General features: G+C 44.3%; 2 protein-coding genes across 11 annotated transcripts in view; one reads left to right on the top strand and one right to left on the bottom strand.

Annotated features, from left to right (window-relative positions):
- The window catches only part of LOC127006993 (serine/arginine repetitive matrix protein 2-like), a 95,499-nt gene extending 80,410 nt beyond the window's left edge, over nucleotides 1-15,089 (top strand). For 9 of the 10 annotated variants that reach the window (XM_050877463.1, XM_050877462.1, XM_050877461.1 and 6 more), the window contains 3 exons: nucleotides 1,360-5,461; nucleotides 9,863-9,904; nucleotides 11,602-15,089. In XM_050877463.1, the coding sequence (XP_050733420.1) occupies nucleotides 1,360-5,461; nucleotides 9,863-9,904; nucleotides 11,602-11,899 (4,442 nt within the window). In that variant the 3' untranslated portion in view covers nucleotides 11,900-15,089. The remainder of the gene's footprint in view (nucleotides 1-1,359; nucleotides 5,462-9,862; nucleotides 9,905-11,601) is intronic. The other variant, XM_050877455.1, reaches the window with a different exon arrangement.
- Nucleotides 15,090-15,716: 627 nt separating this feature from the next.
- LOC127006994 (replication protein A 32 kDa subunit-like) lies at nucleotides 15,717-22,439 on the bottom strand. The gene is made up of 8 exons (XM_050877464.1): nucleotides 22,273-22,439; nucleotides 21,177-21,265; nucleotides 20,149-20,241; nucleotides 19,330-19,452; nucleotides 18,865-19,044; nucleotides 18,175-18,354; nucleotides 17,231-17,328; nucleotides 15,717-16,305 (listed from the first exon to the last, which is right to left on the bottom strand). The coding sequence occupies exons 1-8, from the start codon at nucleotides 22,289-22,291 to the stop codon at nucleotides 16,224-16,226; spliced, it is 864 nt and encodes a 287-aa protein (XP_050733421.1). The 5' UTR covers nucleotides 22,292-22,439; the 3' UTR covers nucleotides 15,717-16,223.
- Nucleotides 22,440-27,335: the final 4,896 nt, after the last annotated feature.

Raw genomic sequence — 27,335 nt, 5'->3', positions numbered from 1 at the left:
TAAAGCTACAAAATGAATGTCATACTCAGTTATGAAGCACCTTCTGCAGACACTAATAAAAGCACACGACTTTTTAATTAGTCACCTGAGTAGGTACTGAAGTGTAAGTGACAGTCATATTTATCACAAGCCTCATGGCCTCCACAATCATGCTTAGAATGAATAGGTGGAATAATTAATGAAAAAAGTGATGCTGAGTTATTATTGTTCTTCACTGGCATAGCTATGGGGGCTTAGGATCCCCCAAGAAAAGCTGGCTCCCAAATGTAACCCCCAATAAGAAATTTTGAGAAAAATGCAGATTCATTTACTAGAGATGGACACTGGGCCCCTTCCACTGATAATTTTGCCATCACCATGAACCCCCCATTCCCCCACAAGTGCAGACCCCCAGCTATGCCACTGCTGCTCTTACGGTGTGTGTAATTCACCATGGTCTGACCACGCGATGGAGTCGCGATCGCCAACCAATTACTCTGCCTGAATGAGTGAGCTCTGGGTACAGCTGTGTGTGTGTGTGTGTGGAGAGAGAGAGAGAGAGAGAGAGAGAGAGAGAGAGAGAGATTGCCATCCAACTGGGGTACTATATCTTTAGTAAAAATGCTAGATATTGAGGGGATGTACATGGAAATATTACATGTTCACACTCGCGCCAGCACTCCACTACACTCCAAAACATTACAACAGACTTTTCAGAGGTTGAAGAGCTGTCAGACAGGATATATTTCATTCCAGTGCTCATTCTAGGATTTCTTTGAAGTTAAAAATACAATACACTGCATACTGATAATAAAAAAAATAACAAGCAAGTTTTAATAATATAAATAAGGTAAAGCACAAACATTTCCAGTTTTGCAAGAGTGCAACTGATTGAGTGGCTGACAATAAATAATACAAATATGATTGCAGCGAAGATCAATTTGCGATCAAACCAAAAACATAAATCTACTTAACCGTTGGGGACCAAACAGGTGCAGAGAAAAGATGCGCCTTACGTCCCTGACTGAGAAGCAAGTAAACTTATTCCTGTGACTGCCGCATTGACGCAAACAAGTGTAGTGATAGCAGCAGCAATAGTGGTGGTAGCCGTAGTCAGTAGTAGTAGAAGTAGTAGTTATTGAGGTGTTAGCAGGTGTGGTAGTGAAGGTTACGTCTTCCATCAGTAGGGTGACACACTCGGGCAGGCTCAATGGACCCACCACTGCGCCACGGAGGATGGAAGGCAAAGGTTCCAGGTATCGAGACACACTACTCACCACCGATGATAGACGAGTTATAGTTGCTAGTGTTAGGGGCGAGGCAGGGAAGGGAAGGGAAGGGCGTGGAGCCGCTAATAACGAGGTGATGTCTGGTCTACAGGGTGGCGGGCGTCGCGCTGGTCGGGGGCGGAGGACGGCGGTGAGAGTGACACTTCGGAGGCGTCGTCGGTTCGGTCGATGGGTCGCCGACCCCAGTATTCCCGTGCGCCCTCCAGAGAGCTGCACAACATTCCCGACGAGGAGATGGCTGCAGGGGGTGGCCGAGGCGGCTACCCGGGGGGAGGAAGGTCACTGCCACGACCATACTCAGCCTCCAGCGGCTCCAACCAGCAGCAGGGCAGAGGAATGCAGGACAACGCCGACAGAATAGCGGCCATGTACGGGACCTTGCGAGGCCCGCTGAGACGCCCCCACTCTACCGTGGGTGGCACGCCGGGGGAATACTTAGGGAGGGATGGTGGGCACTGTGAGCAGCGACAAAATAACAACGCTGCCACTCAAAACGGCGCACTTGCGTCGCAGTATTCCCTTGGCGATTCTCGGCAACAACACTCCGGCGACGACACCACAGCGCTGAAGCAGAGCGTACAAGAACAGCTGCAGCAACTGGTGCGGGAACTGGAGGAAGGCGACGACTCGATCCCGGCGGGAGATCGGCGGGGCACGGGACTGGGTGGAACTAGAAGGCCGCACTACGCCTCTAACCCTGCTCTCCACCTCACCTGCCCTGCCGGTTTGGCCAGGGACCACAGGTCGGTTAGTAACGCTGACCTCAGCACGGCGGCAGCGATGGGATCCTCCTCTAGCACCTGCCTAGCGCCGGGTGAGGCCGCCACAACCAATCACAGCAGAGCCATGTCAACCTCATCGATGGTACCCGTCAATGGCCCTGGCCACAGGGCTCCGCTGCAGGCCGGCGGGGGCGGCGCCGCTAATCTCAGCAGAGACAGGACCGGCAGCCTCCGCTGGACACGACCAAGCGTCGGCAGTATGCAAGGAGGGGCGGGCTCCGCGGTGGGGAGGGGCGCCGTGGACATGCACCCATATCAAAGAGGCAGATCTGAGGACCTCCGCCACGCCCTGGATTCATTGGCTAGGATGGATTCCAACAAGCCACGTCGTGTGGCCTCCATGGCAGCAGATAATTCCCCAGCTCCGCCTGATAAACCTAATGGTCCACAGAACTGTGTTGTCGGCCAACCCAATGAGGCAGACGCTAAACCATCAACCAGGACTTTGCCGCGACGCTTACCGGTGGCGGCCAACGACAGCAGCGACAAGAATAACAACAGCAGCGTTCTCGGCACCAGCAGATCGAGCAGCGGCATCCCCCTGAAATCCAGCACTTCTGGTGTAACCAACACTGGCAGCATGGGCAGTGTTCTCAAGGGCATACGTGTCGGCCAGGCTGGGAGTACCACCACTAATACCACCACCACTACCACCGCCACTGCTACTACTACCACTACTACTGCTGCATCAACTACAACTACGAACAACAATACCAGAAACATAAACAATAACTCCAACCTCGGTTTCAACACCACCAAAAACACCGCCACCAGCTCCAATAAAGACAGCAGCAGCAACATTCCCCGCAGCGGAAGTGGCCTGCTGCAGGCCACCAAAGTATACCGAAAGAGCAAGTCTCGGGAGCTGATGCCCACCATCGAGGCGGCCAGCGAAAAATTTGGTCAGCTCAACTCTGGCACGCTCAAACGGATATCTCCCTTCGAGGCCTACCGCCGCTCAAAGTCCCGGGAGCTTCCCCTCGACCACGCTAATGCCAACAACATTGTGGTTAATAACAACAATAACATCAACAAGGAGACGGTAACCAACGCCAGGCTCAAGTCGCCCCCAACACAAGTCAACCCAGAGCGGCCCAAAGTATCCTTAGAGAGATCAAAAACGTTAACCGAGAAGAGCGAAGTCACCAAGCCGCCAGCAGGGGAGACTGAGGCAAGCAGAGCGGGTGAGGTCTCCAGCCCCCAGCCTTCGGCCAGTCTTACCCGCTCCTCGAGCACGGCTAAGAATGAGAGAGTCAAGGACGGCTCCATCCCCGCGACTAAAGTGAGTGGGCGAGAGGGTAAGTCCATCGAGGCAGCGGCTGAAAAGACCCAGGGCCGAGAACGAGAGGCTGAGAAGTGCGAGGACAAGGCCAAGGTGAAGAAGACCGCTTCCAGTGACCCTGACAAGCCAAAGTCCATGTACAAAATGTTGACTTCAAAGTTTAACAGGTCTGCTTCATTTATAGCCGACAACATTCGTTCGACGGTGGCGGAAGATGACGAGACGGGGGAGAAGGAGGACAAGTTCCGACTGAAGCGTCCCTCGAGATTCACGAAGTCTCGTACTGAGAAGAGTGCTTCAAAGACCAGCGTATACGACGCTGACGACGATGCCGACAAGCCTGAGAAAAAGCCGTCCAAGAAGCTTACCGATGCGCTGAACAAGTTCTTGGGGCGCAAGGACTCTTCCAAGGAGGAGGTGCGTCCCGCTGGAAACGTGGGTAAGGCTGCATCAGCAGCGCCAGGCAAAGTTCCGCAAGAGGACGACCAATCCAGAAAGCCGCCAAAAGCCAAGGGTAAAAAGGGTGAGGAGGATCTGCACCCCCCTCACAAGGAGGAGGGCGACGCGGAGACGACAACAACCGCCACTACAACCACCACTACCATCACCACCACAAGCACCACTAACACAACAACAACCACAACCATGGCCCCAACTCAACCGAATTATACGCTTGAGTCTGTTACTAAGAGCATCTGTAACCACCTGTCGCAACTGGAGAGCGATATTACCTCGCGCATCGGCAATATGGGGACGCAGGAGCAACGCAGTGGTGGCGGCGGAGGCGTGCGACCCGGTGGGAGTGGCGGCGGAAGGGTGGCGACAGCGGCGACCGGTCCCTCCATCAGCAATTATGGCCTCTCCCCGGCCCTGGCCAACCGTCGCAACGGCCGCCCCACCAACCTGGATGCGGCCGGGAGGGCCATGGAAGGAGACTATCACACCGGCAGAGCAGTCTCCACCCCTCCGCCAAGCAAGACTCCAGCCGTAACCAAACCCACGACACCTCAGAGCACCACCAGCATAGCTGCTGAAGGTGACAAGGGTAAGATTCAAAATCCTCCCGAGGCCAGCAGTCCAACCCCAGACCCTGGGGAGTGCCCTGAGGAGCAGCGAGGTCAAAGCGAAGCCGAGGACGAAAGCGTGATGGACCGCATCACACGCAAGAGTTACTACTCCAAGTTCCAGGAGAAGAAGCGGCCCAAGCTACGGCGCGCTAACACCCGCGAGGATATGGACCAGCAGCTGGCGGCAGCCAAGGCACGTCTGCTCAAGGAGGAGCGAGAGGAAGCGGTACTCGGCGCCCGCCGGCTTTCTTCCCCTCGTTCCCCGCCGTCCTGGGACCCTAACCGACCTGGCTCACGTACATCATTGCCGCCTGAGGATACTGTCGCTCTTATGCATCTAGGTGGTCAGCGGGGCAGCTCCCTCCAACCCGACCACCTGCTTGGGCCACAGCCTTCCCTCATGACGGGGGAGGTTCCACACCACCCACGTATGCCCTCCCTGCCCAACGAGGACCGCTACTTGTACCCCCGTGCGCCCTCCGTCCCCCGCGACGACTACCTGTCCTACGGTGCTAGGATGCAGTCTAACCCGCCCGAGGAGCTGCTGGGCGGCCCTTACAGCCGCCGCGCCTCATCCATGGCGCCCGATGACTTCATGAGCCGGTCATCAGGGGAGTCCTGCGTGCAGAATGCCATGACAGCGGCGGTTGCGGCAGGATCACTAGCGGGCCAGGTTGCAGCGGACGGCGCAATGCAGCGGGGCGAGCCGTCTTCCCGCGAGCCTTCGGTGGGCCGCATGCGAAGCCCCGAGCCAGGCAGCGTGGAGGATACTCGTAGCCAGGCCCGGGAGGAATTATCCCGCCGCCTGACTCACCTGACACGACTATCTGCAGGCAGCCAACTGAGCGGCAGGGGTCGTGGTACTATCCCCCGGGAGGGGGAGCAGCGCCCCTACCGCCGCACCATCACCACAGGCCGCTTGGCAGGGGAGTCGACGGGGCCTCCGGTGTACCGCCGCACCAACACCATGGACTTGCCGCCCGCCGACGCCCGTGCTCGTCCCGGCAGCGAGTATCGTCGCCACCTGCAGCAGGACCCAGCGCGCCGCCACTCAGCTGCCAGGTGAGTGTCAGGGTGCAGTGCCACTAACTTGTCACAGCCGTAACGCCATGACAGTAAAACCCGTCTCCCAATCAATAATGGTCGTCCATCAGACCTTCAACCAGCCCCATATACTCCTGTCCCTGTTCGCAATATGCATGCCCCCTCCCCCCTCATAACCTTGACATGCGGGCACGTAACGTGGTGCAGCGGCTAGCGTGCCTAGCCTTGAATCCACGGGCCCGGGTTCGAATCCCAGCTTGGGCGGTCGGCGTGTAACTTACCCAGCTGTTCATCCCCCCTTTCGGGCTGGTCAATAAATGGGTGCCTGGGGAAACCTGGGGAAGATACTGTGGTAACCCGGATGTCACACTGGCCCTGTGTCCCGGGGTAATCGATTCTACCCACCACAGGCTCAGCTAATGCGACGGGAAAGCGCACCGCATCCACGCGCAGCTATAGCGTATGCCCCAAACTTTACATGTGTCCTCGTAGTAACCCGGTATTTAACAATATTAATGCTTCACATCAGTGTCTCATACAAGTGAAGTGGTGATCGAAGTTCATCAGGTTCGCCTTCTCTCTCTCTCTCTCTCTCTCTCTCTCTCTCTCTCTCTCTCCCCAATTTCTTTTGAGGTCCCTCTAAGTTGTGGGTAGAAGGCAATTTTCCACAACTTTGAGAGTAGAAATCGAATCAGCACACATCAGAGCCTCTTAAGACATGTTTCAACATAAGATATATGCAGAGTATAAATGACTAACTTGTACTAAAAAAATAAATAAAAAAAATAAAAAAATAAAAAAATCCGGATCGACTCTCCCGCCGTCCGCCACTTCCACTGTTGTCTCCTCAGTTTCTCACTTCAATATTTATCTAAGCGTCGACGAGTTATTATTGCAGCGGCGATACGTTGCGATTTAAGCGGCGATGGGTTACTGTTTTAGTGGTGAAAGTTTACCCTTCGCTAGGTTTAATAAGTGGGATTCTGCTGGTAAGAAAACGCGAAAAGCAGAGCGCGGGTTCGGTACTTCACCTTCTGTACGTGTCCTAAGGGTTCTTTTGCTGCTTCGATTCAGATTCGATCTCTACTCTCAAGAGAAAATCACCTCCCTTTATCGAAAACAAAGGGACAATATGAATCGTTACCTTTACTAGAATAGTGATAGTAGTAAATAAATACGAATAAACACTAATGATGATAATAGTAAACGAATAGGCTATGAATAATAACCAAATAAGGAATATAGGCATCGGGCAGGTTATAACAAGCTGCTTCGATTGGAACCTCACTGTAAACCCAAAGAAAAACAAAAACAAGAATAAAACGACAGTACATTTCAATAACCAGCCTCTACAAGGGCAAATAAAGTCACTAATGTCAATATATCACGATAAACCTGTCTAGACTAAGCATCTGGCGTGCAGTTCATTTTATTGACGTAGAATCAGCTGATCACACTGTAGCAGGCATAAACTCTAGATTATTACGCTATGACCACTAAAATCACGGCATACAATCATATTTCGAACACTGAATAGGACGGGGTAAAGACTGATAATATTAACGGCCCCATATCTCGTTTCCTACTTAACCAACTGCTCTTCCATTGTCATTATTGTATTCTACTAACCTTCAAACCTCCACTGCCTCAACTACCTCTAAAATCACGCCATAGAATCATATTAGGTACATTGAATAGGTCAGGGTAAAGACTGATAATATACACGCCCCGATATCTCGTTTCCTACTTAACCAACTGCTCTTCCATTGTCATTATTGTATTCTACTAACCTTCAAACCTCCACTGCCTCAACTACCTCTAAAATCACGCCATAGAATCATATTATGAACACTGAATAGGACGGGGTAAAGACTGATAATATACACGCCCCGATATCTCGTTTCCTACTTAAACAACTGCTCTTCCGTTGACAAAAATGTACTCTAACTTTCAAAACTCCCGGATATCAATTGTAAAGAGTGTGAAGATTGAAACAACTAGACAGTAACTCTTAACTCCAGACTACTGATGAAAGATGAAATTAAGTGACGTCAGCACCTAACTACCAACTGCCCGGCTGGTCATCTGGTTGTTAGGTATTGGGCGTTTCCATCTACAGTATTAAGGGCCAGCAGTTCGACAGTCCAGCACAGTCATTGTAAGCTTTTCTACTCAATGCCAGATACTCAAGCGAACTCCTGTGTGGCTTTCTAAAATTTCCTCCTTTTTAAATCACTATCAATGAAGGCGTACAATCACATTTCGTACAGTGAATAGGATAGGGAAAAGACTGGTAATTTAACGACTGGATATCTCGTTTCGTACTTAATCAACTGCTTTTCTGTTGTCATATGTATTCTGTTAACACGTACTATACAAGAAATTTTCGTAGTACTGTTTGGTTGTGGAGCTTACGAACTTACGGTATTGGACTGTGAAACTGGTCCAAAATAATCATAAAAGACTTAAAATGAAGTATTGGATTGTGAAGCTGGTCCAAAATAATCATAAAAGGCTTCAAATGAAATATTGCTCCTCCATTCTCCTTTATTGTTTACTTGCAACAGTAAACTATCAATCAATCAATCAGTCAAGTATTGGACTGTGAAACTGATCCAAAATAATCATGAAAGACTTAAAATGGTATTGGACTATGAAGCTGCTGATCCAAAATAATCATAAAAGACTTAAAATGAAGGCCAACACGAATCCCACCTGTTACCTGAGTGATGTGGTTGCCTGCTGTTCCTCCACCTTGATTTCCGTAGCTTCCCCGTGTGCTCTGGCCTTGATTTACCGTGTCCGTGATCACTAACACTTGTTAATTCATATCACAAGTTATCTAAGCGTTATGAAGCCTCCGTGCAGCTCCTAACACGAATTTCTCATCCACTCGTGACTTGCACCTCCGCACTCAACAGAACCCGCCGCCATATTGACTTACTGAGTACAGAGTTGCCAGATTATCCTATTCGGCACATTCTATTTTCCGTTTTTTTACCCATTACTATTAAAAAAGAACTATCAATAATTAACTGTTTTAACAATGATTTTAATTGGGCATCGTTATTTGTGGGGGGTGGCAGTTTTTGGGCCCGAAACCGATTAATGTGATGTTTTGAGTACGATAATCTGTTAACTCTGGTTGGTCACTGAACGCGGGTCATTCCTTTTTTATTTTATGTTTGGGCTAACACCTGACCTCTCACCTTTCACTGCGTCTGTAACATTTTTTTTTTCTATACAACAAACATCTGTTGAATGGGTATACTGACTGTTTTTTGCTTCAAGTCTTCAATATTTTTTTTTTTTTTATCGACATAAAGTATCCTTGCTTTTACCAAGGACTTTTTTATTAATCTTATAATAGTCTCCTTTTTACCTTGAGTAGCTTCATTATATATAGCTATACATGATTTTTATAGACTTTTTTCTGTATATTTGAATGGACTTAGAATCAAATAATGTATATGTTTAGCAGCATTCAGCTTTGTGATAAGTTCTCCTAAGAGTAAGTAGCCTAAATGAAGTAATATTAGTGAGTTCAAAACAGATATATTACCAGCCATGGAGGTTAATATATGGAGGCGACACCACTAATAAAAATGGATTAGCCGATATGTTTTGATTTCCGTGTTGTTCTGTCAGCCGCGTTGCCTTCACAGCCTCATTCTCAGCCACTACCTTCTCCTCATCCCTCCAAACCTTATCTTCAACACAAACAGCCTGCTTCTCAACCCCCACAACCTCTATCTCCACAACCTCCTTGATTTTCAGAACCCTTTCAATCTCCAGAAACTAGTTTGACCTCCTCGACCTTAAGAACCTCCTCCTCAACCTCTTCGATTACAAAACCTTCTCCTTGACTTCCACAACACCCTCTTCATCCCCTCACGACCTCCTCCTGGACCTTCAGAACATTTTTTTTTATCCACAACCTCCAGAACCTTCTACTTGACCTCCAGAATCTCCTCTTTGACTTCCACAACCTCCTCCCCAATCCATGATACTTCAACCCCTGTAACTTCCTCTGCAACTCCACAATCTCCTTGACCTCCACCTCAACTACTACCACCTCCTCCTCAACTCTGACCTCATTCTCAACCCCCACAACTTCTTCAACCCCCACAACCCCCTTCTCAACCCCAACAACCTCTCCTATACCCTCACAACCTTCTTAACTCCCACGACCCCCTCAGCTTTAGAAAGATCCACATAAAAATCTGTACTTCATGTAAGGCTGAATCAATATGGAGCAAAATTGGCATATAAAATCCTCTTTGGTGTCTCCTCCATGCTACCAACCCAGAGTCACTTTCTGTGCACTGGGGTAATGGACAGGCCAAGCTAGCTTTTGAGGGGTATTTTTGTACGATGTTAATGGAGCTTTTCCTGGTATCCGCCGCTCGTCACCTCCAGCTGGGGCCTCGGCGCTGGCAGGGGCAGGTTCACCATACAAGAGTGAGGAGACTCCACACCTCTGACCCTCGTGTGATTAATTTTGCTTTGGCTTTACTTGCTTCCCGGTGACTTTCCCGTATGAGATTGTGATAGGACTGCCTTCCCAAGAACAGAATAAGGCAGAACCCACAATGTAATGTAGGTGATACTGCAAATGGCCAAGAAACCCTATTATATCTGTGATCATCCTTACGAGATTGTTAAATAATCCGAGAACACCAGTGTGTGTCTACAGCATATAAGCTGGTATTCTTAAACCTATCAGCACCCAAATTCGTCTGTTTTAAAAGCCTCTCATGGAAGTGTCTAGGATTTTCAAGGAATAGTTTGTGATTCAAGTGATAGTTTTATACATCTGTGATTCGGGTGATAGTTTTATACGTCTGTAACTGGAAAAATCACTCATGAAAACTCAGTTAATCTTCTCTCTGGCCTTTAGAAATAGCCGTGATAGGAGCTTGATAGATTTTAGAATATAGGCCATAGTCTCCTTGGTCTTGAGGCTATGCACGTCAAGTATTCACGGGCAGATTAGTTAATACGGGAATCTCACCAGCTCCATTACATGCTTGGACAGACACACTCAACCAGTCACTGTTGTCAAACCATTTCAAAGAGTCAGTTTGGGCCTTCAGTTCTGTGGGTCCTTTCCTCCCCTCTGCTCTGCCATACAGTCCCAACACCTATTTTTCCCTCTCATATGTTATCTATAAGTAACATATGAGAGGAGACTGTGTGGCAAAGCAGAGGGGATGGAAGGACCCGCAGAAATGAGCGTTCAAACAGGCTACGTATTTTGAAATGGTCTGACTAGAATGCAATAAGTCACACACACCTCCACTGGATCTCCCTTACCGTGCAATGTCATTATTTTTAACTGCCACGCTAGGCTGGCTGACCCGTCCGTGTTAAACCACAATACATGATTAAATAATTCACCTGCATTAATCTTATCTGTATATATGCTTTTGTACAGTTATGGTGCTGGGTTATACAGTACCACGATGCAGAGTTGGGGGAAGGCATGAGCAGTCACCCCTTACTCTGTGCCACTTATCTTACTTGATTTATCCATTTATTTACTCATTATTTGTGTCTTCTGGCTGATACCCATCATTATATACCTAATTGCTTTCTTGTCTGTTCTTAATAATAGCAATGGAGGCTGAATTTTGTACTTAACGCCCATGTACAGGAATGGAGGGGGTGAGAGAGAGAGAGAGAGAGAGAGAGAGAGAGAGAGAGAGAGAGAGAGAGAGAGAGAGAGAGAATCATTACCATATCAGCCATAACTTTAATTTCTTTCAATACTCTGATTAGATATTGGTTCATTAAAATCTATTATAATTTTGCATTGGTGTTTCAACTTTACAGATTTATTTGTACACAATTTATTTTATGCTTTGATATTAGTTTGCTGAATAAATATTACATCTATGTGTGTGTGTGTGTGTGTGTGTTTCAGAAAGAGATATCCTTTATTGCTGGCATTTTATAATCTTAAACAAAAATTTCTTTTAACTAAATCTCACATTGCCATTTTAAATTTAAACTAAAATTCACTGATAGTTACTTGAGATCCAGTTTTGTAAGATACACTACAACACAAAATTACTAGAAGTTACACGTATTCATCTGTTTAGATCCTGACACCCTAATAAAGTACTCCACTCTAACACGTTTTTCCCTTTCGCCAGGACGCTGGTGGAAGGCCAACCCCTGACCAGCCCCAGTCCCTCAACCCACTCCCGGTACACACCTCAAGCACAACAGTTCACCCCAACTCGCCTTTCTCACCCCACACCTTACATCCCACCCTCACACCTGCAGTCCCATTCCTCCTCTTCCTCTTCCTCCTCATCCCACTTAACATCCCCATCTTCAACCTCCTCCTCCTACCACGGAACAGGCCCCTACTCCTCCTCCTCTTCAACCCTTGACTCCTCCCGCTACACCTCACCTCTGGGTCGACGGTCATCCTTCTACAGGTACTAAGGGAGTGGACAGACTACCCTGACACACCACATAGGAGGGTCCGATGGGGCTGCACTGTGAGGGACCTTGACAGACATCTCTATGTGTTGGTATGAAAGAGGATGATGGACCTTCCTAACAATGGGTCAAGTGATTCATGGGGCTGCACTGTATGAAAAAAGTGTAATATAACAGTACAAAGACTTCCTATATGACTTTTGCTCCACTGGGAAACAAGACATTGGATCATTGAACCATGCTAAAGTTATAGAACCCATGGAGCTTAAACATCTCAGCATTGAAGGAGTGGTGTCTGCCTAAACAACAAGAGCACATCACTCTAACCAGTCACCTTACAAGACATGATTTCATTCTACATCATTCTAAGTGCCAATAGACACCACCCCATTGATCACTCCAGTAACTGCTGCCTCCTCTCAGCATGTGTATAATACAGCTCATTGTACATTCATACTTTTTACAATTACTTGAATATGGCCTGTAATATTGCCATTTTTTGTAAAGCAAATAGCTTGACACTTACTTGATGCCAAAGATTTGAAATTATAAACAAAGTCAGCATCTCAATATCTGACAAACCCAAACTGACAAGATGTCTAGTCATGTAAGTCACTTTGTGGCTTGATCTTTACATTTTATGCCAAAGACAAACTGTGGAACTTCTGGTGCTATTACAGTACACGTCAATCAAATCTGACCAAAGCAGTGCCTTGAGCAAAGCTTCCATAGAGATTCTTATAATGCACATTTTTGTTCCCACTCCGTCCCTTTTCTGCACCAGGGAGTACTTATGTAACAAGCAAATTCAACACATAAATAATAATCCATCCAAACTGAGGCAGTTCTTGCACATATTCAAGTTCTGCATCATAACATGAGTAGCACCCCAACTATACCATAATGTCCAGGATTGATGTGCCTTACCAGGAAAGAAGCATATATGAAAATGTGGGGATTGGATTAACCCGGTAGCAGCAATAGGACAAATTTGTGGCTTTACCGCGTACCAGCGACGGGCCAAATTTTTGTCTTGACATAAACCACCCAAAATAGAGGATGCACCAATTGATTAAAAATGCATTGTTATCTATTATATAATGATTTGCATGAGTGATGATTTTTTTCTCATTAATTCGCTTAGAGGAGCCTTTAAGAAACATGATCACGCAGCTACCGGGTTTAGTAGATATGCATTTTATAGCCAGGAGCATGGGGAGACTCATCTGCCCCAGCCACACTTATTGATGGAGTTCCAAGGAGTAATCTTTAGAATGGAAAACCTACCATGATGGCCTAGCATGAACCAAATTAGTGTGCATATCCAGCTCTATACCTAAGTCATAGAGGAGTATAATAGTTACTTGACATTAAATATGCTAAGTAGATACTTATACCACTGTTAAGAGAACTCAACTGCTTGTCTTTGCAATAGCTCTTAAGATGTCCTTTTATGAACCACAATTCCTCTGCAGCTTACCGGATAAATTAAAACTGTTTTTATCAATTATTTTTACTCCTGGACTTAACTTGATATGAAATGGTATCAAAAACTGTTCCTCCAGCCTCAGAACCAAATGGAGAGAATAATATTTGAAATCACAGGAGCTACTTTAATATCTCTTTTTTAATTACAGATTTTGCTCACCATTTGTATTAATTTGATGATAAATTGGACTTGTTTTCACAGCTGTAATTTGTCATTGTTCTTGTACCAGATAAATATATGTTGACAAGGAAACAAAGCAAGTAGCAACAATGATAGAAATGTCATGTGCCTCTTCGATATCATGATATTCATTAACCCTTTCCATCCATGCCGCAGACATCGGCATCACAGCATGGAAAGGGTCAAGAGGAAATGGAAGAGGATTAATCCTTTTCTAAACCTCTCAATCTTCCTCTTAATTCCTCCTAATCCTCTTCCATTTCCTCTTAATTAAGAGGTTTAGAAGAGGACTAACTCTTTCCATACGGTGACACCGTCGGACGCCGATGTCGGTGTCGCCGGAGTGAAGGGGTTAACAGGGGACATGGCTTGTGACAGGACCTTTTGAAAGCTGAAAAAAGAATATACTAAAGCAGCACAGAGTTGTCTCTTAAAAGGCCTTTCACCAAAAAGATAGACATAAACCAGTGACAAGTGTATTGGAGTATTTTCCAGACATTCGACTCAAACTTGTGATGGTTATTGGGTTCTCTATCACCGTGCCTTCAGTGTAAATACTCAAGGAAATAAACTCTTAATTTGTATCATTTGTACCCCTAACGACTTTGTAAACTAATCACATAGGTCTCATCATAAAGAATGTCCCTATGTCATTATGAACCCCCACAGATTTTTGTATCATTCATATTCCTAGTATCTTTGTCAATATGTCCACTGTATTGTGTAAAGTGTCCTTGCACCATCATGCGCCCAACACAGTCGAGCGCAGGTGGGTCAATTTGTACGTACGTTCGTGCTACTGTGATTCTAGACTTTATCTGTAGTTCCTTTTTTATCAGGGTGGTGGTGTTGCCAGTGGTGAGTCAGTAGGTCCTAGAGGAGCCAGTGTGCATATTATGTCACAAGCCAGAAGAAACTTGTTGCTTCCTGGGTGAATGTCTTGAGGAAAAAAAATGTTTTTTGTAGTTGTTTTCTATGAGGTGTTCTTCAAAGTAACAATTGGCTTCTAAAGTAATTTTTTTTGTCCTGCATGGCTGCTGTGAGAATGAATGCAAGTCATTGTAGTCACTGTATGATACACTTTGATTAGGTTAATGAGTTAGTTGCATGTTAAACCTGTATGGATAGGAGCAAGTGGAGTCTTCTGCCTTGGCAGCCCCCTAATGAGGGAGAATCAAGGAACAGACATCAGAGTAAATGAGACGTAAGATACAGTACATATCTAAACACCATCTTGAGGGGTGAGGTGGAAGCCATGTCTTGTACATTTATTTAGTCGCATTCTACTGCCTATGTCTTTTGTTTTAAATAACATGCAGGCCAAGATTTAAGGCGATATCCTCATGCTACTTTCCTGACCTGCCTCACCCCTCCCTTCTGCTAGCCAGGAGGGAAATCACACCACAGGAAAAGGTTGTTTATAATTCTTATTTAATCAGTGTGTTGACCAAAGTGCAGCAGCAGCTTAAGCTACACTCTGGCTGGTATGTGTTGTTTCTGTAAACATTAAAGACTGAGAAGAGACTCTAGTGTGACTATCCTTCGTGTGTTAAATGAAGACATGCTTCGGACAGCCTAAGAAAGGACTGAAATTAATGGCAAGGATTATGCACCTTTGTCATTAAAATTCAATTATTCTTTCACGATTTTTCATGGTAATATTATGAAACAGTAAAAAAAGTTGATGTCCATGTGAGTGAGATGTAGTGATGTGATGTGTAGGGAGCTGACAAGTGATAGAAAAAGAATAAATAGAAGTGGAAGTGAGTGAAGGAAGGAAAGAAGGAAGATGCAAAGACTTGGTGAGTTGGCAAATGAACAGATTGAGAGAATGGGAAGGTAAAAGATTGACTTTTCCAGGCCTGTTTTTCCTTACAACTTGTTAAATGGTCATATAGATTCTTTTTTCACACTGCCCTGCCTCTGCTGTCTGTTATCAATGATGATCAATAGCAAAAGACTTTTCATTGCTGTAAACACCCTACATAATGTACAATTTGTTTACAACAGATCCAATCATTCTATTTCAAGGTAGAGGTGGTTCACCGTACTACCCTAACCCTCTGCAGCCACCACACAGTAAGGAATGCTGCAGGGGTGTGGAGTGACTTTTGAACTGGGGCTCAAATAAAAAGTGTGCACTATTATATATTTTTATTTTTAATTTTTTTTTTTTTTTTTTTTTTTTTTTAGATGTTCGAGTATCATATTTAATGCTTAAGGCTGCTCCTATTTTTATGATAAGCTTCTACAGGGTAACAGGTGATTTCTATAGAAGTTACCATAATCCTTTGTAATAAAATTTAAAAATTCAAAAATTTTCTTCTTCAAATGAAATACAAAAGAACATCCTACAACTAAAAGAATTCATTACTTAATAAAAAAAATCTGGAGCAAAACACAGCAGTGAACTATGTATGTCAATAACTTCTGATACAGAATGTTAAAGAATCATATATGTATTGTTTTGCTACCTCTAAGGAATACACTCATCTGTGGTTAGGAATGCAGGAGTAATTAATACTTCCACAGATGCTACAAATTATGCTTGCCAACCTTCACTTATAAGGCAGCTGGGGAGGAGAGGCGACTCACTGGAACCAAGGAGGAGATGCAGCACCCTGGATGCTGTGCTGCTCCCTCTTGTGGTGGTGCGGCCTAGGCATCAGTGGCCTTGAAGTGGTCCTCGTCCAAGGTGGTGTAGATATGTCCTTCATTGCTCAGATAGAAAAGACATTCGCTGTGCAAATAGAAAGGAAGCAATGTCAGGATTTTACACAGGATACAACTTGGTATGGAAAATATTGCTGTTACAGTTCATCACTGTTTTCACCTAAGTAAGGAAGGCAGATTAAGTCTTAAGAAAAGGATAACATATTGTGACATCAACACTGAAATTAAAACAGGTTACTAAACACAAATGTGGGAAACTAAACTTTTCAGACGCTTCAATAATGAAAAATGACTACACAAAAAATTAACTTATAAGCATTGACAAGTCATTACTGGTAGTGTACTGGGCTCACATTCACCGCGTGATGGATGACGCGGGTTCGAATCCCCACACTACCACTCGGATTTTTCAGTCACCGCCGAGTGGCTTAAAACTACCCACATGCTGTCCTGAAGACCACCCATCAACCCGGACTCTAGAGGAAGACGTCCAAGCGAATCAAGAACGAGTTCCGGGGGGCAGCATGAGCCAATGCAAGATGGCACCACTATAAACACTCGCCTGCGCCAGAACGGGCTGGGCCGACCATCAGGCCCCACCAAGAAGATGCCTACCGGCCCAACAGGCAACGACGTAAAAAAAAAAAAAAAAAAAAAAAAAAAAAAAAAAAAAAAAACAGCTTAACCCCTTGATGGCAGATTTCCTACAAGAAGACATCCCCAAGCAACAGGAATGGATCAAAAAGTGGCTGCTACAATTCAATGAGGAAAAATGTAAAGTCATGCACCTTGGGAGGGGATATGCAGCATACCAATACCACATGGGACACACTCCACTATCCACCATAGAGGCAGAGAATGACCTGGGACTACGTTACCAGGCTACCAGTGAAGGCCAAATCTGTGCCAACTGCAGCGGACAGGTTAAAAATTCACAAGCTCATGAAACAATACATGCAATTACTAACATCAAAATCTCATGGGACACTTACTCCACTTGCTGGGGCATCACCTTGCCCTTGAGCTGTGCCTTGATGATGTTCCTGGCGCAGCCTGAGTCGTCATTCTCTGATGAGTTTGTCTGGATGACCTGTGCACCAGCAAAGTGTTGTTAGGGCCATAATATTAAGGCTATTTACCTACAGTATTTACAATGCCCAGTTTCTTCACACAAACTTTCCTCAAAGGTGTAGTCATGGTAGAAGCATCTCAAATTTACCCTGATCTGGCACTCCCTCTCAAAACAATCAATCCCTGGCCAACCAACTCTATCTCCAGTACTTGTCCATTATATTGATCCATTTCAGTGGTTACCTCCTCTTGACATCTCCATTAATCCTACCCTAATATAATCTCATTTATTTTCACATGTCTGAACCATCTCAAAGCACCACGCTTCTTCACCCATTCAACACCACCACAACCCACTTCCATTGCTGTTACACCCAAAGCAAACCTCACATGCTTTCACTACATTCTCCACCTCGTCTTGATAAATCACATGCACCTCTTATATATCTCACTCCCACTACACATTTTCCTGACTGCTGTCCAATCTAGTTCTAAGTCCTAATTTGCCAAATTCCCCAAATGGCCAATTCCCTAAAATCCAACACTAGCTTTGCACAGTATAGCACTCAACCCCTTCTTAGACTCATTAGATACAATACTGCCCCGTGCAACATTACACCGAGACAAAATGAATGTACTGATAAAAACTTTAATACCTGAAAACGCATCATCCTTACTAGAACGATTCACAGAAGTAAATGATTTACAACACCACAATATCCAAAGTTGTGAGCCTCATATTGAACTAACAGCTTAACTATCAACCTGAAAAACAAAAATCGCTACAATAATGTCACAATATTAACAGCACCAGCAATGAGCAATAACAAATAATAATTTTGACAATAACAACACCATGAGTTACCTCAAAGACCATCCTCTGTGGTTTCGTCAGTGACCCACCGCCGGTGTTCATGGCTGAGCTGTTGGCATTCATGCCGCCGAAGCCCACAAGGGAGTTGGACATTACAGTGCTGGTCCCTCCAATGCCCGTGTCGCCGACCATGGCATCATCACCACCCTTACTAATGCCATTGCTGTTGGCCTGGAGGGAGATTAAGAAAATGCAGCTATGAGATATACTGAATTAGGAATACATAAATATAAGATTGCACAAATGACAAACTAGAAGAATTTGCACCTCATCAGCAACCAGAGGGACCCTGACCCATCGCAATCTGACCTGACTCCCTCTCCTTCTCCCAAGGCCTCCCCATCACTGTTGCCAGATTGTCGTACTCAGCCTCTTATATTTACCAACTTCCGACCCCAAAACTGTCTCCTGGGCCCCAATAACTAGATTCATTTATATTTATCATTAAAATAGTTAATTCCTGATGTTTCTTGGCAATAGTTAGGCGTCAGAAACCAGTAAATACTTTGCTGAGTACGATAATCTGGCAACAGTGCTCCCCATCTCACCACCCCACAACCCAAAGTTATTTTATTCATTCTTTGTATTTGATACCTGTAAATTTTCAGTCTAACAGCTAACAAGGAACGAATAAACCAATTATCATCGAACATTCACACACACACACACACACACACTCACCGCACTTTGAATCTTTTGAAGCCCCATGACAGCGTGCATCACTTCAATAATGTGTGCGGTGACAAAGTTGAAGTCAGTGACTGGTTCGAGGTGGATGGCAAGGAGCTGCTTGTTGCCCTGTTGGCTCTTGCAGGTCCCGTACACAGAGCAGTAAGTGTTTTCCATCAGCGTTTCCTCTTCCTGTGTGGGTACGAAAGAAGAAATAGACAATGGAGATCTAAGGGCCGTATCACAAGTCAAATCCAAGAAGTTTCGGGTCCCTACAGAGTTATTCATCCCGACCTCCGTAGGGACCCAAAACTTCTTGGATTCGACTTGTAATACAGCCGTAAGTTTCAATACTTGCAACGGTTGACTGATATGACAATGGTATGTGGTTACAGTATTCAGAACAGTACACAAGTGAAGGTAGGAACATAAACATGAAACAATACAGTACACACACACACACATGCAAACACTTACCGCATCTGTCTCCAGCCACTTGACAGCCTTGATGGTGCCTGTGGTGTCATCTAGGGTGTAGCTGACCTTGGTGCTGGAGACCTCCACCTCCCGGATCAAGCCCATCACCATCACCATGCTTACCTGCAGCAACAGGATGGAAAGGCATGGAATAAAGAGGAAGATGAAGGTGTTGATTTCACGGTTTTCATCTTTGTAATTTGAAAAGGAAAACAGGTAGTGAGGATGACACTGAGGAAACATGGAAATAGGCTAGCTAGGGGAAATCAACCAAGGCGATTTCAAAGACGGCACAATCCATTACTGTGACATTTATGCTTTAAAACTTGAAACTAATTGTGATCCATCGGCCATAGGAAAACTACATATAAGAAAAGATATGAGGCGTATAGCGTAAAAAGGGCGACTGGACATATTTATGGTTTTAAAGCTTGCAAAATTGTCTGTAACTCAGCTCATAAAACTTCAGGGCCTACGAACCACCCACTTTCCTCAGCTAATTAATTGTGACCCATCGGCCATAAGAAAACTACATATAAGAAAAGATATGAGGCGTATAGTGTAAAAAGGGCGACTGGACATATTTACAGTGTTTTAAAGCTTGCAAAATTGTCTGTAACTCAGCTCATAAAACTTCAGGGCCTACGAATCACCCACTCTCCTCAGCTTGCTTCACCACACAACACAGCAAGAATCCAGTTATCAGATGCTCCCAAAAACAAAATACTGTCTTCGGGCAATTTGATTAGGTCGCCCCATCTGCACTAAACGCCTTATATATTAAATGAAAAAAGGCAAATTAATGTCTGTCCTACCCACCGGGAAGCCATGGTAGTCCGGGTTGTTTTCATCCAATTCCAAGACGCTGCGGATGGTGAGCGGCACGACCCTCTCAATCCTTCGGCTCTGGGACTGGGGACGAGAATGACAATAAAATATTACAATGAATATAACACGAATAACCTTAATGTGAAGAAATTAATTTGCACCATCCATTATGACACACCACAGGCTTGATTTATATGGAAAACATATCAGCCTCGTATTCTCTTCACAAATTAGTTTCTAGCCCAACCGTAATAAAGCTGTGTGTGTTTGCATATGCCAATTCCAATCTTTTTACGTTGATGTCTAACCTGGCTATCTCATTACCTATCCAAGTTGGTGCTGATTCCTCAGACTCTGCTCCATAACTCTCCAATAGATCTAGCCTTCTCTTCTCGTCCTTTGTTCCCTGATTGTCCTTATTTCCTTTGCTTCCTTGATTAGCTTGATTTACACTGGTTCCTTCTTCCTCACTTGCATATCTCCATCCTAACTTTCTTCAACCCCTTTTAGTCTGCTAGTTTCCACATCCTGTTGATAATCTGTTTTATGACTAACTAAGCTTTAAGAGACCGTGCATCTCCCACCTCGTATCTACCCAGGCCAAATATCCCTTCAATCTTTAACTTTAGGCATTCGGCTCTTCTTTCCTTTCTGTTCTTATTGGAGTAAATGTTATATCACCCTCCACTCCTATTCCTGCATTCCTGTTTTATTATAGGTTTTAGAGGACGTGCATCTCCCACCTCGTATCTACCCAGCTAAAATATCTCTTCAATCTATAGCTTCAGGCACTCATTTTTCTTCCACTCCTATTTCTGCATTCCTGAATTTTATAGATCTTATGGCAGTCAAGTTCTTATTACCATTATTACTATTATCCACTATATCCCTTGCCAATGACAAGTTTTCTATACCTTAACTTTCTCCTCCACTTTTTCCTGATTTTTCTTCCTTTCTAAAATCTTTGTCTAATTTTCCTTCCTCGTGTGTGTGTGTGTGTGTGTGTGTGTGAGACTTACCCTCTTAGCATCAGGGCCGGGAGAGGAAAACTGCTGGGTGCCGTAGCCTGCCCCATCATCACCCCCAAAGCTGGTGTTGAAGCCTCCACCTTATGGGGGAAAAAATTGATTGAGTTTAATGTAGTAGGGATAGAATGCTGTATCTGTGGGCGAATAAGGCAAGTGACGGTAGATATGGGGATTCACTATGCGTCTCCAATATTGCCCCCATGAGAATAATAATCTTTTCAAGGTCACATACTGTTGTACTTCTCTAGCTTTACCGGCGCATCATACATGCGGGAGGGGCCTAGGGGAGGCGCAGCCCCCCTGGTTAGGAGGGGGGTTAAGGGGGGCAAAGGTTAGGTTACATAAAGTTCGGTTGGAGTAGTTTAAATATGCACCCTCACCCAGAAACCCCGATTTCCCACTTTTAAGTACTTTTGCCTTCACATTATGGTTGAGGGACATGTATTTTGTCCCTTAACTATAAATTGGAGGCGTAATATCATATTTTGGAGGTGCGGAGTCAATCTCCACAATCACCAATAAATATACCAGCAATACTGATGTTTAGGATCAGTATGTACTGATTTCACAATATAGGCATGTATTTTCTGATGTTTTTAAATGTTGTCAATGAATGTTGTCATTTTCCTAAAAATATAGTTGGAGGTATATATTAAAAAATTGTTATTGTTTACTGCATTCTGGCAGTGGGGCATAGGTTATATTAGATTTAGTAAGGTTAGGTTATTTACGATAAACACATGATATGCTATGCGCTGTGGTGTTGGTTGTCGGCGGGTGTACTTCTGGAATTTTGCCGCCGTTATCAAGGCTGTCATGTATATAAATATTCTGAGTTGTAAGCTGGACACATATAATATAACTAAAGGATACAAAGGAAGGAAGACTGAGTTATAAAGACCCAAGAAGCAAAACAAATAGAGAAAAACAATTACTACAAAGGCAGGAAGCAAACAGCGTCACAGATCAACACAAGACGCCCTCGAGTCCCAACACGTCCGTCCCGCCCGTCACCGCCCCTCCCTGCGTCCCTCAAGCCCCTCCCTGCGTCCCTCAAGCCCCTCCCTGCGTCCCTCAAGCCCCTCACCTCCTGCGTCACTCCACATGATGGCCGGATGGTTCAGGTGTCGACGTGCGTGTCTGTGGCTCCTCTTCGACTCCTGTCACGCGAGCTCGCTGTTCCCTCACGTTTTTTGGCGCCAAGCAATGGTCTCGGTCTTGGTCTCCGGGGGCGGGTGTTTCATTTGTTATTTTATACAGTCTGGTCTTGATTGATTGATTGATAGTTAATTGTTGCATATATACGATAAAGGAGAAGGGAGGAGCATGCCATCCCAACCCCAAGGTAGTATATAGTGTGATTGTACAATTAAGGATACATGTGAAAGTAGCACCAGGAAACTAAAAAAAAAAAAAAAATAAGATACAATGGTAGGGGACAAGTGCAACTGATTAATTGATTGATAGTTTATTGTTCCAGGTATACAACAAAGGAAAAGGGAGGAATTAACATGCCATTCCAACCCCCAGGCAGTACAGAGTGTCAGGAAACTAAAAAGATACAATATGGTAGGGACAAGTGCAACTGATTAATTGATTGATAGTTTATTGTTCCAGGTATACAACAAAGGAAAAGGGAGGAATTAACATGCCATTCCAACCCCCAGGCAGTACAGAGTGTCAGGAAACTAAAAAGATACAATATGGTAGGGGACAAGTGCAACTGATTAATTGATTGATAGTTTATTGTTCCAGGTATACAACAAAGGAAAAGGGAGGAATTAACATGCCATTCCAACCCCCAGGCAGTACAGAGTGTCAGGAAACTAAAAAGATACAATATGGTAGGGGACAAGTGCAACTGATTAATTGATTGATAGTTTATTGTTCCAGGTATACAACAAAGGAAAAGGGAGGAATTAACAAGCCATCCCAACCCCCAGGCAGTACAGAGTGTGATTGTACAACTAGTAATACATGTGGAGGTAGCACCATGAAACGAAAAATTAACATAAGAACATAGGGAAACTGCAAGAGGCCGGTACCCTGTCACCTTACTGCACCCACACCTCACTGCCATCTGTCATCCTCGTCCATGTAGCCATCCAGTCTACTCTTAAAACAAGCTATCGTCCCTGCACTATATGATTGCTGAGTCTATTCCATTCCCCCTCCACCCTATTACTAAACCAATGCTTGCCTATTTCCCTCCTAAATCTATACTTTTCTAATTTAAATCCATTACTGCGTGTTCTATCCTGCTGGCTAATTCTCAGTACCGTACTTTACTTATACCGCCTTTGTTGTAACCCTTGATCCACTTGAATACTTCTATCAGATCTCCCCGCACTCTTCATATTGCTAGTGAATGTAAGTTGAGATTTTTCAGTCTATCTTGATATGGGAGGTTCCTCAGCCCCTGGATCATCTTCGCCATCCTCCTCTGAACTGATTCTAGCAAGTTGATGTCCATTCTGTAGAGTGGGCACCAAAACTGGACAGCATAATCTAAGTGTGGCCTAACTAACGCTGAATAGAGTCTGAGGATGACCTCTGCACTTTTGTTGGATTCCGTCCTGTTAATAAAGCCTAATACCCGTTAGCCCTATTCCTCACACTAATACATTGCTTCCACCAATTTATGCACAAAAACACACAGATAAACATGATGAGGTTTACGGCATGGCATCCCATACGGCGCTGTGCTGTCCGTGTGATTGGCTGCCAGACCGCGAGAAGGCGAGGAGTTTTGTGCAAAAAGCTGACACAGAACAGGTATATGACTCCCGCGTGCCGATTCTGCCCACCGGGTTGTTTCATTGTAGGCTTTGTGAGACAACCTTGAGTGGAGGAGACGCCCATGTAGCTCATGACTGAGTGTCGCAGGACCTATTTTACCGCAGGAGATAGTTCTCCCAACAACGGCATGAGTGCATTTCTGTACCAGTAATGGAATGTTTTCAGAAAGTAATACAGCATAAATGTGCCCAAAAATCCACTTGCTGGTCTCATGGAAAGTCTGTAGGAAATGGTAATAATTAAAATATTGAAAAATTGTTTTGCCAGTCTGAACCATAATACTGAATTGTTGCCAAGGAAACTTCAGCAGAGTACTATTTGAATGGTCTATTACAGCTGTTCCTAATTTTTCAGGCCACGCACCACCTCCCAGGCTGTGACTGAGTCCAAACACCCCCGCTAAGATTCAGCAGTACTAAGGTCCCGTCGATTTCCTGAAATTTTGTCCATTTTTTACGAATTTTGTGCTCGCAAAGTATGAGGCTCAGCGGTGGCTATCAAAACTGAACGAATATGTAACTGGGGGGGTGGATAAATGTGCTCAGAGTCTGGGTAAGTTTCAAACAGAGCAGACAACTCCGCTGAAGCGTACAGCATATGTTAGTTTTAAAACAATGGCAGTTAATGATGTGTTTGAAATTTTAATGACATAAAATCCGCATTACATTATTTTTTTCCTTACGCACCCCTAGTGATCAGCTCACGCACCACACTTTGGGAACCGCTGACTCTATTATATACCTATGCAGTATTGTATCACCTTGTGCAACATACTACATGTCAACATCAAAATATGAGGGTAGGCAAAAGTGACAAGTATCAGAATGACATTTCTGACAACGCACTCATGTTTTGCACTTAACTTACTTATTATTTAGGAACCAGTTGTATGATTTCTTTTATTATGCAGACAAAAGATCCAGAGACCTATGTATTTGTAGAAACTTTAAAGTTAAAAGTCTCCTCTTGAAATTGACCTCTCTTTTGGCCACTCCTCTTAACTCTCTTTATGGGAGCAGTGATTTAATTGCAGGCTTTTTTTATTATTGATTTCTTTTTTTTCCTTGGGCTGTTTCCTTTACTGTAAAAAAAAAAAAAAAAAAAAAAAAAAAAAAAAAAAAAAAAGGTATGGCTCCTTCTCTAAATGAGTGCAGAGGTTTGAAACATTGTGCCCCCGGCAAGACAATTTTCAACTGAAGGAATGCTGCACTGTCCATAAAGAGCACACAGTCTCCTGGCATGGACAATGGAGACTCAACAGAAACAGAAAATAGAATTTCACACAGTATCTCAATACAATATTCTTTCACCCTCTGCCTCATGTGAGTGAGTCTTTATTGAAAAAATTCTTCATTGTTGATGACTTATTATTATACATAATATACATTTTGTGACTTGAATGAATAAATAGTGAGAGGGTGAGGTAAAAAATGCTGTACCTATACATTGGATAATACAGTCCTGCTGTCTATGTTACAGATGGTTTAATTAGATTGTTGGAGAATTGTGTGAACTTCTAGTTTTCATCTTCATTTGTATCCTAAGTGCAGCGGTCAAAATCTGCTGTCCACATAACATCTGTTTATCTTTAGGGCACTCATTAAGGATGATCTCTATTGCTCTAGCTACATAATGAGAATAAGATGGCATAGCAGTGTTTTGGGGTACAGTCTTTGGTGTTAAGCCAACTACCTGTTCACACTGATGAACTTCCTCATGGCTTTTGGCTTGAGTAGAAGACAATCCTGAGGGAGAGGATTCTGACCTTAGTTGTTCTGGTCTCACAGATACTTGGGTATGATGGGACCCTGCTAATGAGAAGGTTGGGGCTGGGGATACAAGTGATGAAGTATTGCCACACGTGCTCTGGTCGGTAGTATTCTCCAATAGATGAGTCCCATTTATTTCTTCTAATGGGTCAGTGTGTACGTCCCTATCAGACTTAATGTTAAGAGTTGCTAACACTTCTGGATACAGCTGCTGTGACTCCTTCTCTTGTAAAGATGATGATGCATCATCAAGCTGTCAAAGAAAAGTGATATGCTCCATCATTAAGCTCAACAAACGATACAAACTAAAATTACTTTAGGCTCATGCACCAACATCAACTCACAGTGACAATCAAGTGGAAAAGTTCTGTGAGGATAAGAAAGTAGCACTGAAGAAACATAAAACACAGTTTTCAATAGTTATGGGAGACTTAAGCAGAAAAGTAGGGATTAAAAATGTTGGTGAAACAGCAATTGGCCATAATGGAATAATACATGAAACAAGAGATCATCTTATTTGAATTCACTGTAAGACTGATGTCGGCGATCACATGTGGTTTATACGCCAGGTAATTGCCGACGTCGCTGAGACATCGTCTTCTTGTTGACGACTACTCTGCGAAATTTTGCAATATCATGGTGGGCCACGATGTTTTCATGCAGCATGAAAACGTTGTGGCCCACCATGAAAAATTTCCACCTCATGTGACATATTGGTGATGTGCCATGAAGGAACAAGATCTTGATCACGAATACCCACGATTAGGGTTTTTTGACACGTCGTGACTTCATCTTCTCCACTTTTGCCGAAGTGGGAGAGGAGCTATAACCCTTTACTGGGCACTCATAGAAATACTTAGAAATTAAATTTTTTGACCATAGATCATGAAACCAAAGATGTTTCTAAGATGATTTTACTGATGGACATTTTTCAAAATTTTTCATTATAAGATTGGAAAATGAGGATACTGAAGTGTGTAAATATAGTAACCCGCCAGCCTCTTGTAAAAAAATTATATTGCTCAAGTGATCATATATATATATTACTGCTGATCTGTGGTACAAAAAATTATATCATTATGCAATATTAAAAAGGCTGAAACATACACAGAATGAAGCTGAAACATTGTATTATATAAAAATATAATACAAAAATATAACCAGGACCATGAGCATTTACAAAGGGTACATCACATTGCCAAAATTACCTCCCCTGTCCCCATAATGTCTGATCTGTAAAAAGCAGCTGATTCACTTCCCACCCCTGACCAGTTTCCACTGAAATACTGTATAATAATAAGGACCCTGAGCAACAGATGTCCATCACACAGCCAAAGTTACCTCCCCTGTCCCCAGTGTCCACCAACCTATGCCACAGCCTCATGGTACTTCACAAAGCAGTTCCCTTCACCATTGAGGCATAGGTGGACCTTACAGACCCGGCAAACAAAGTTTGAGCGAATCATGTGTCCCTTCTTGCTGCACTGCTTGCAGGTCTGTCGGGTCTGGTAGAGGGGAACATGGAACAGGGTCTTATCAAAGCACATCGAGGCATCTGGAGTTGGGCTACGGTGACCTCTGA

Source organism: Eriocheir sinensis, chromosome 34 (genome assembly GCF_024679095.1).
Source record: "Eriocheir sinensis breed Jianghai 21 chromosome 34, ASM2467909v1, whole genome shotgun sequence".
In the NCBI taxonomy this organism is placed as follows: domain Eukaryota; kingdom Metazoa; phylum Arthropoda; class Malacostraca; order Decapoda; family Varunidae; genus Eriocheir; species Eriocheir sinensis.
Note: the sequence above shows the minus strand (reverse complement) of the source record. Positions and strands in the feature narration are given on the sequence as shown.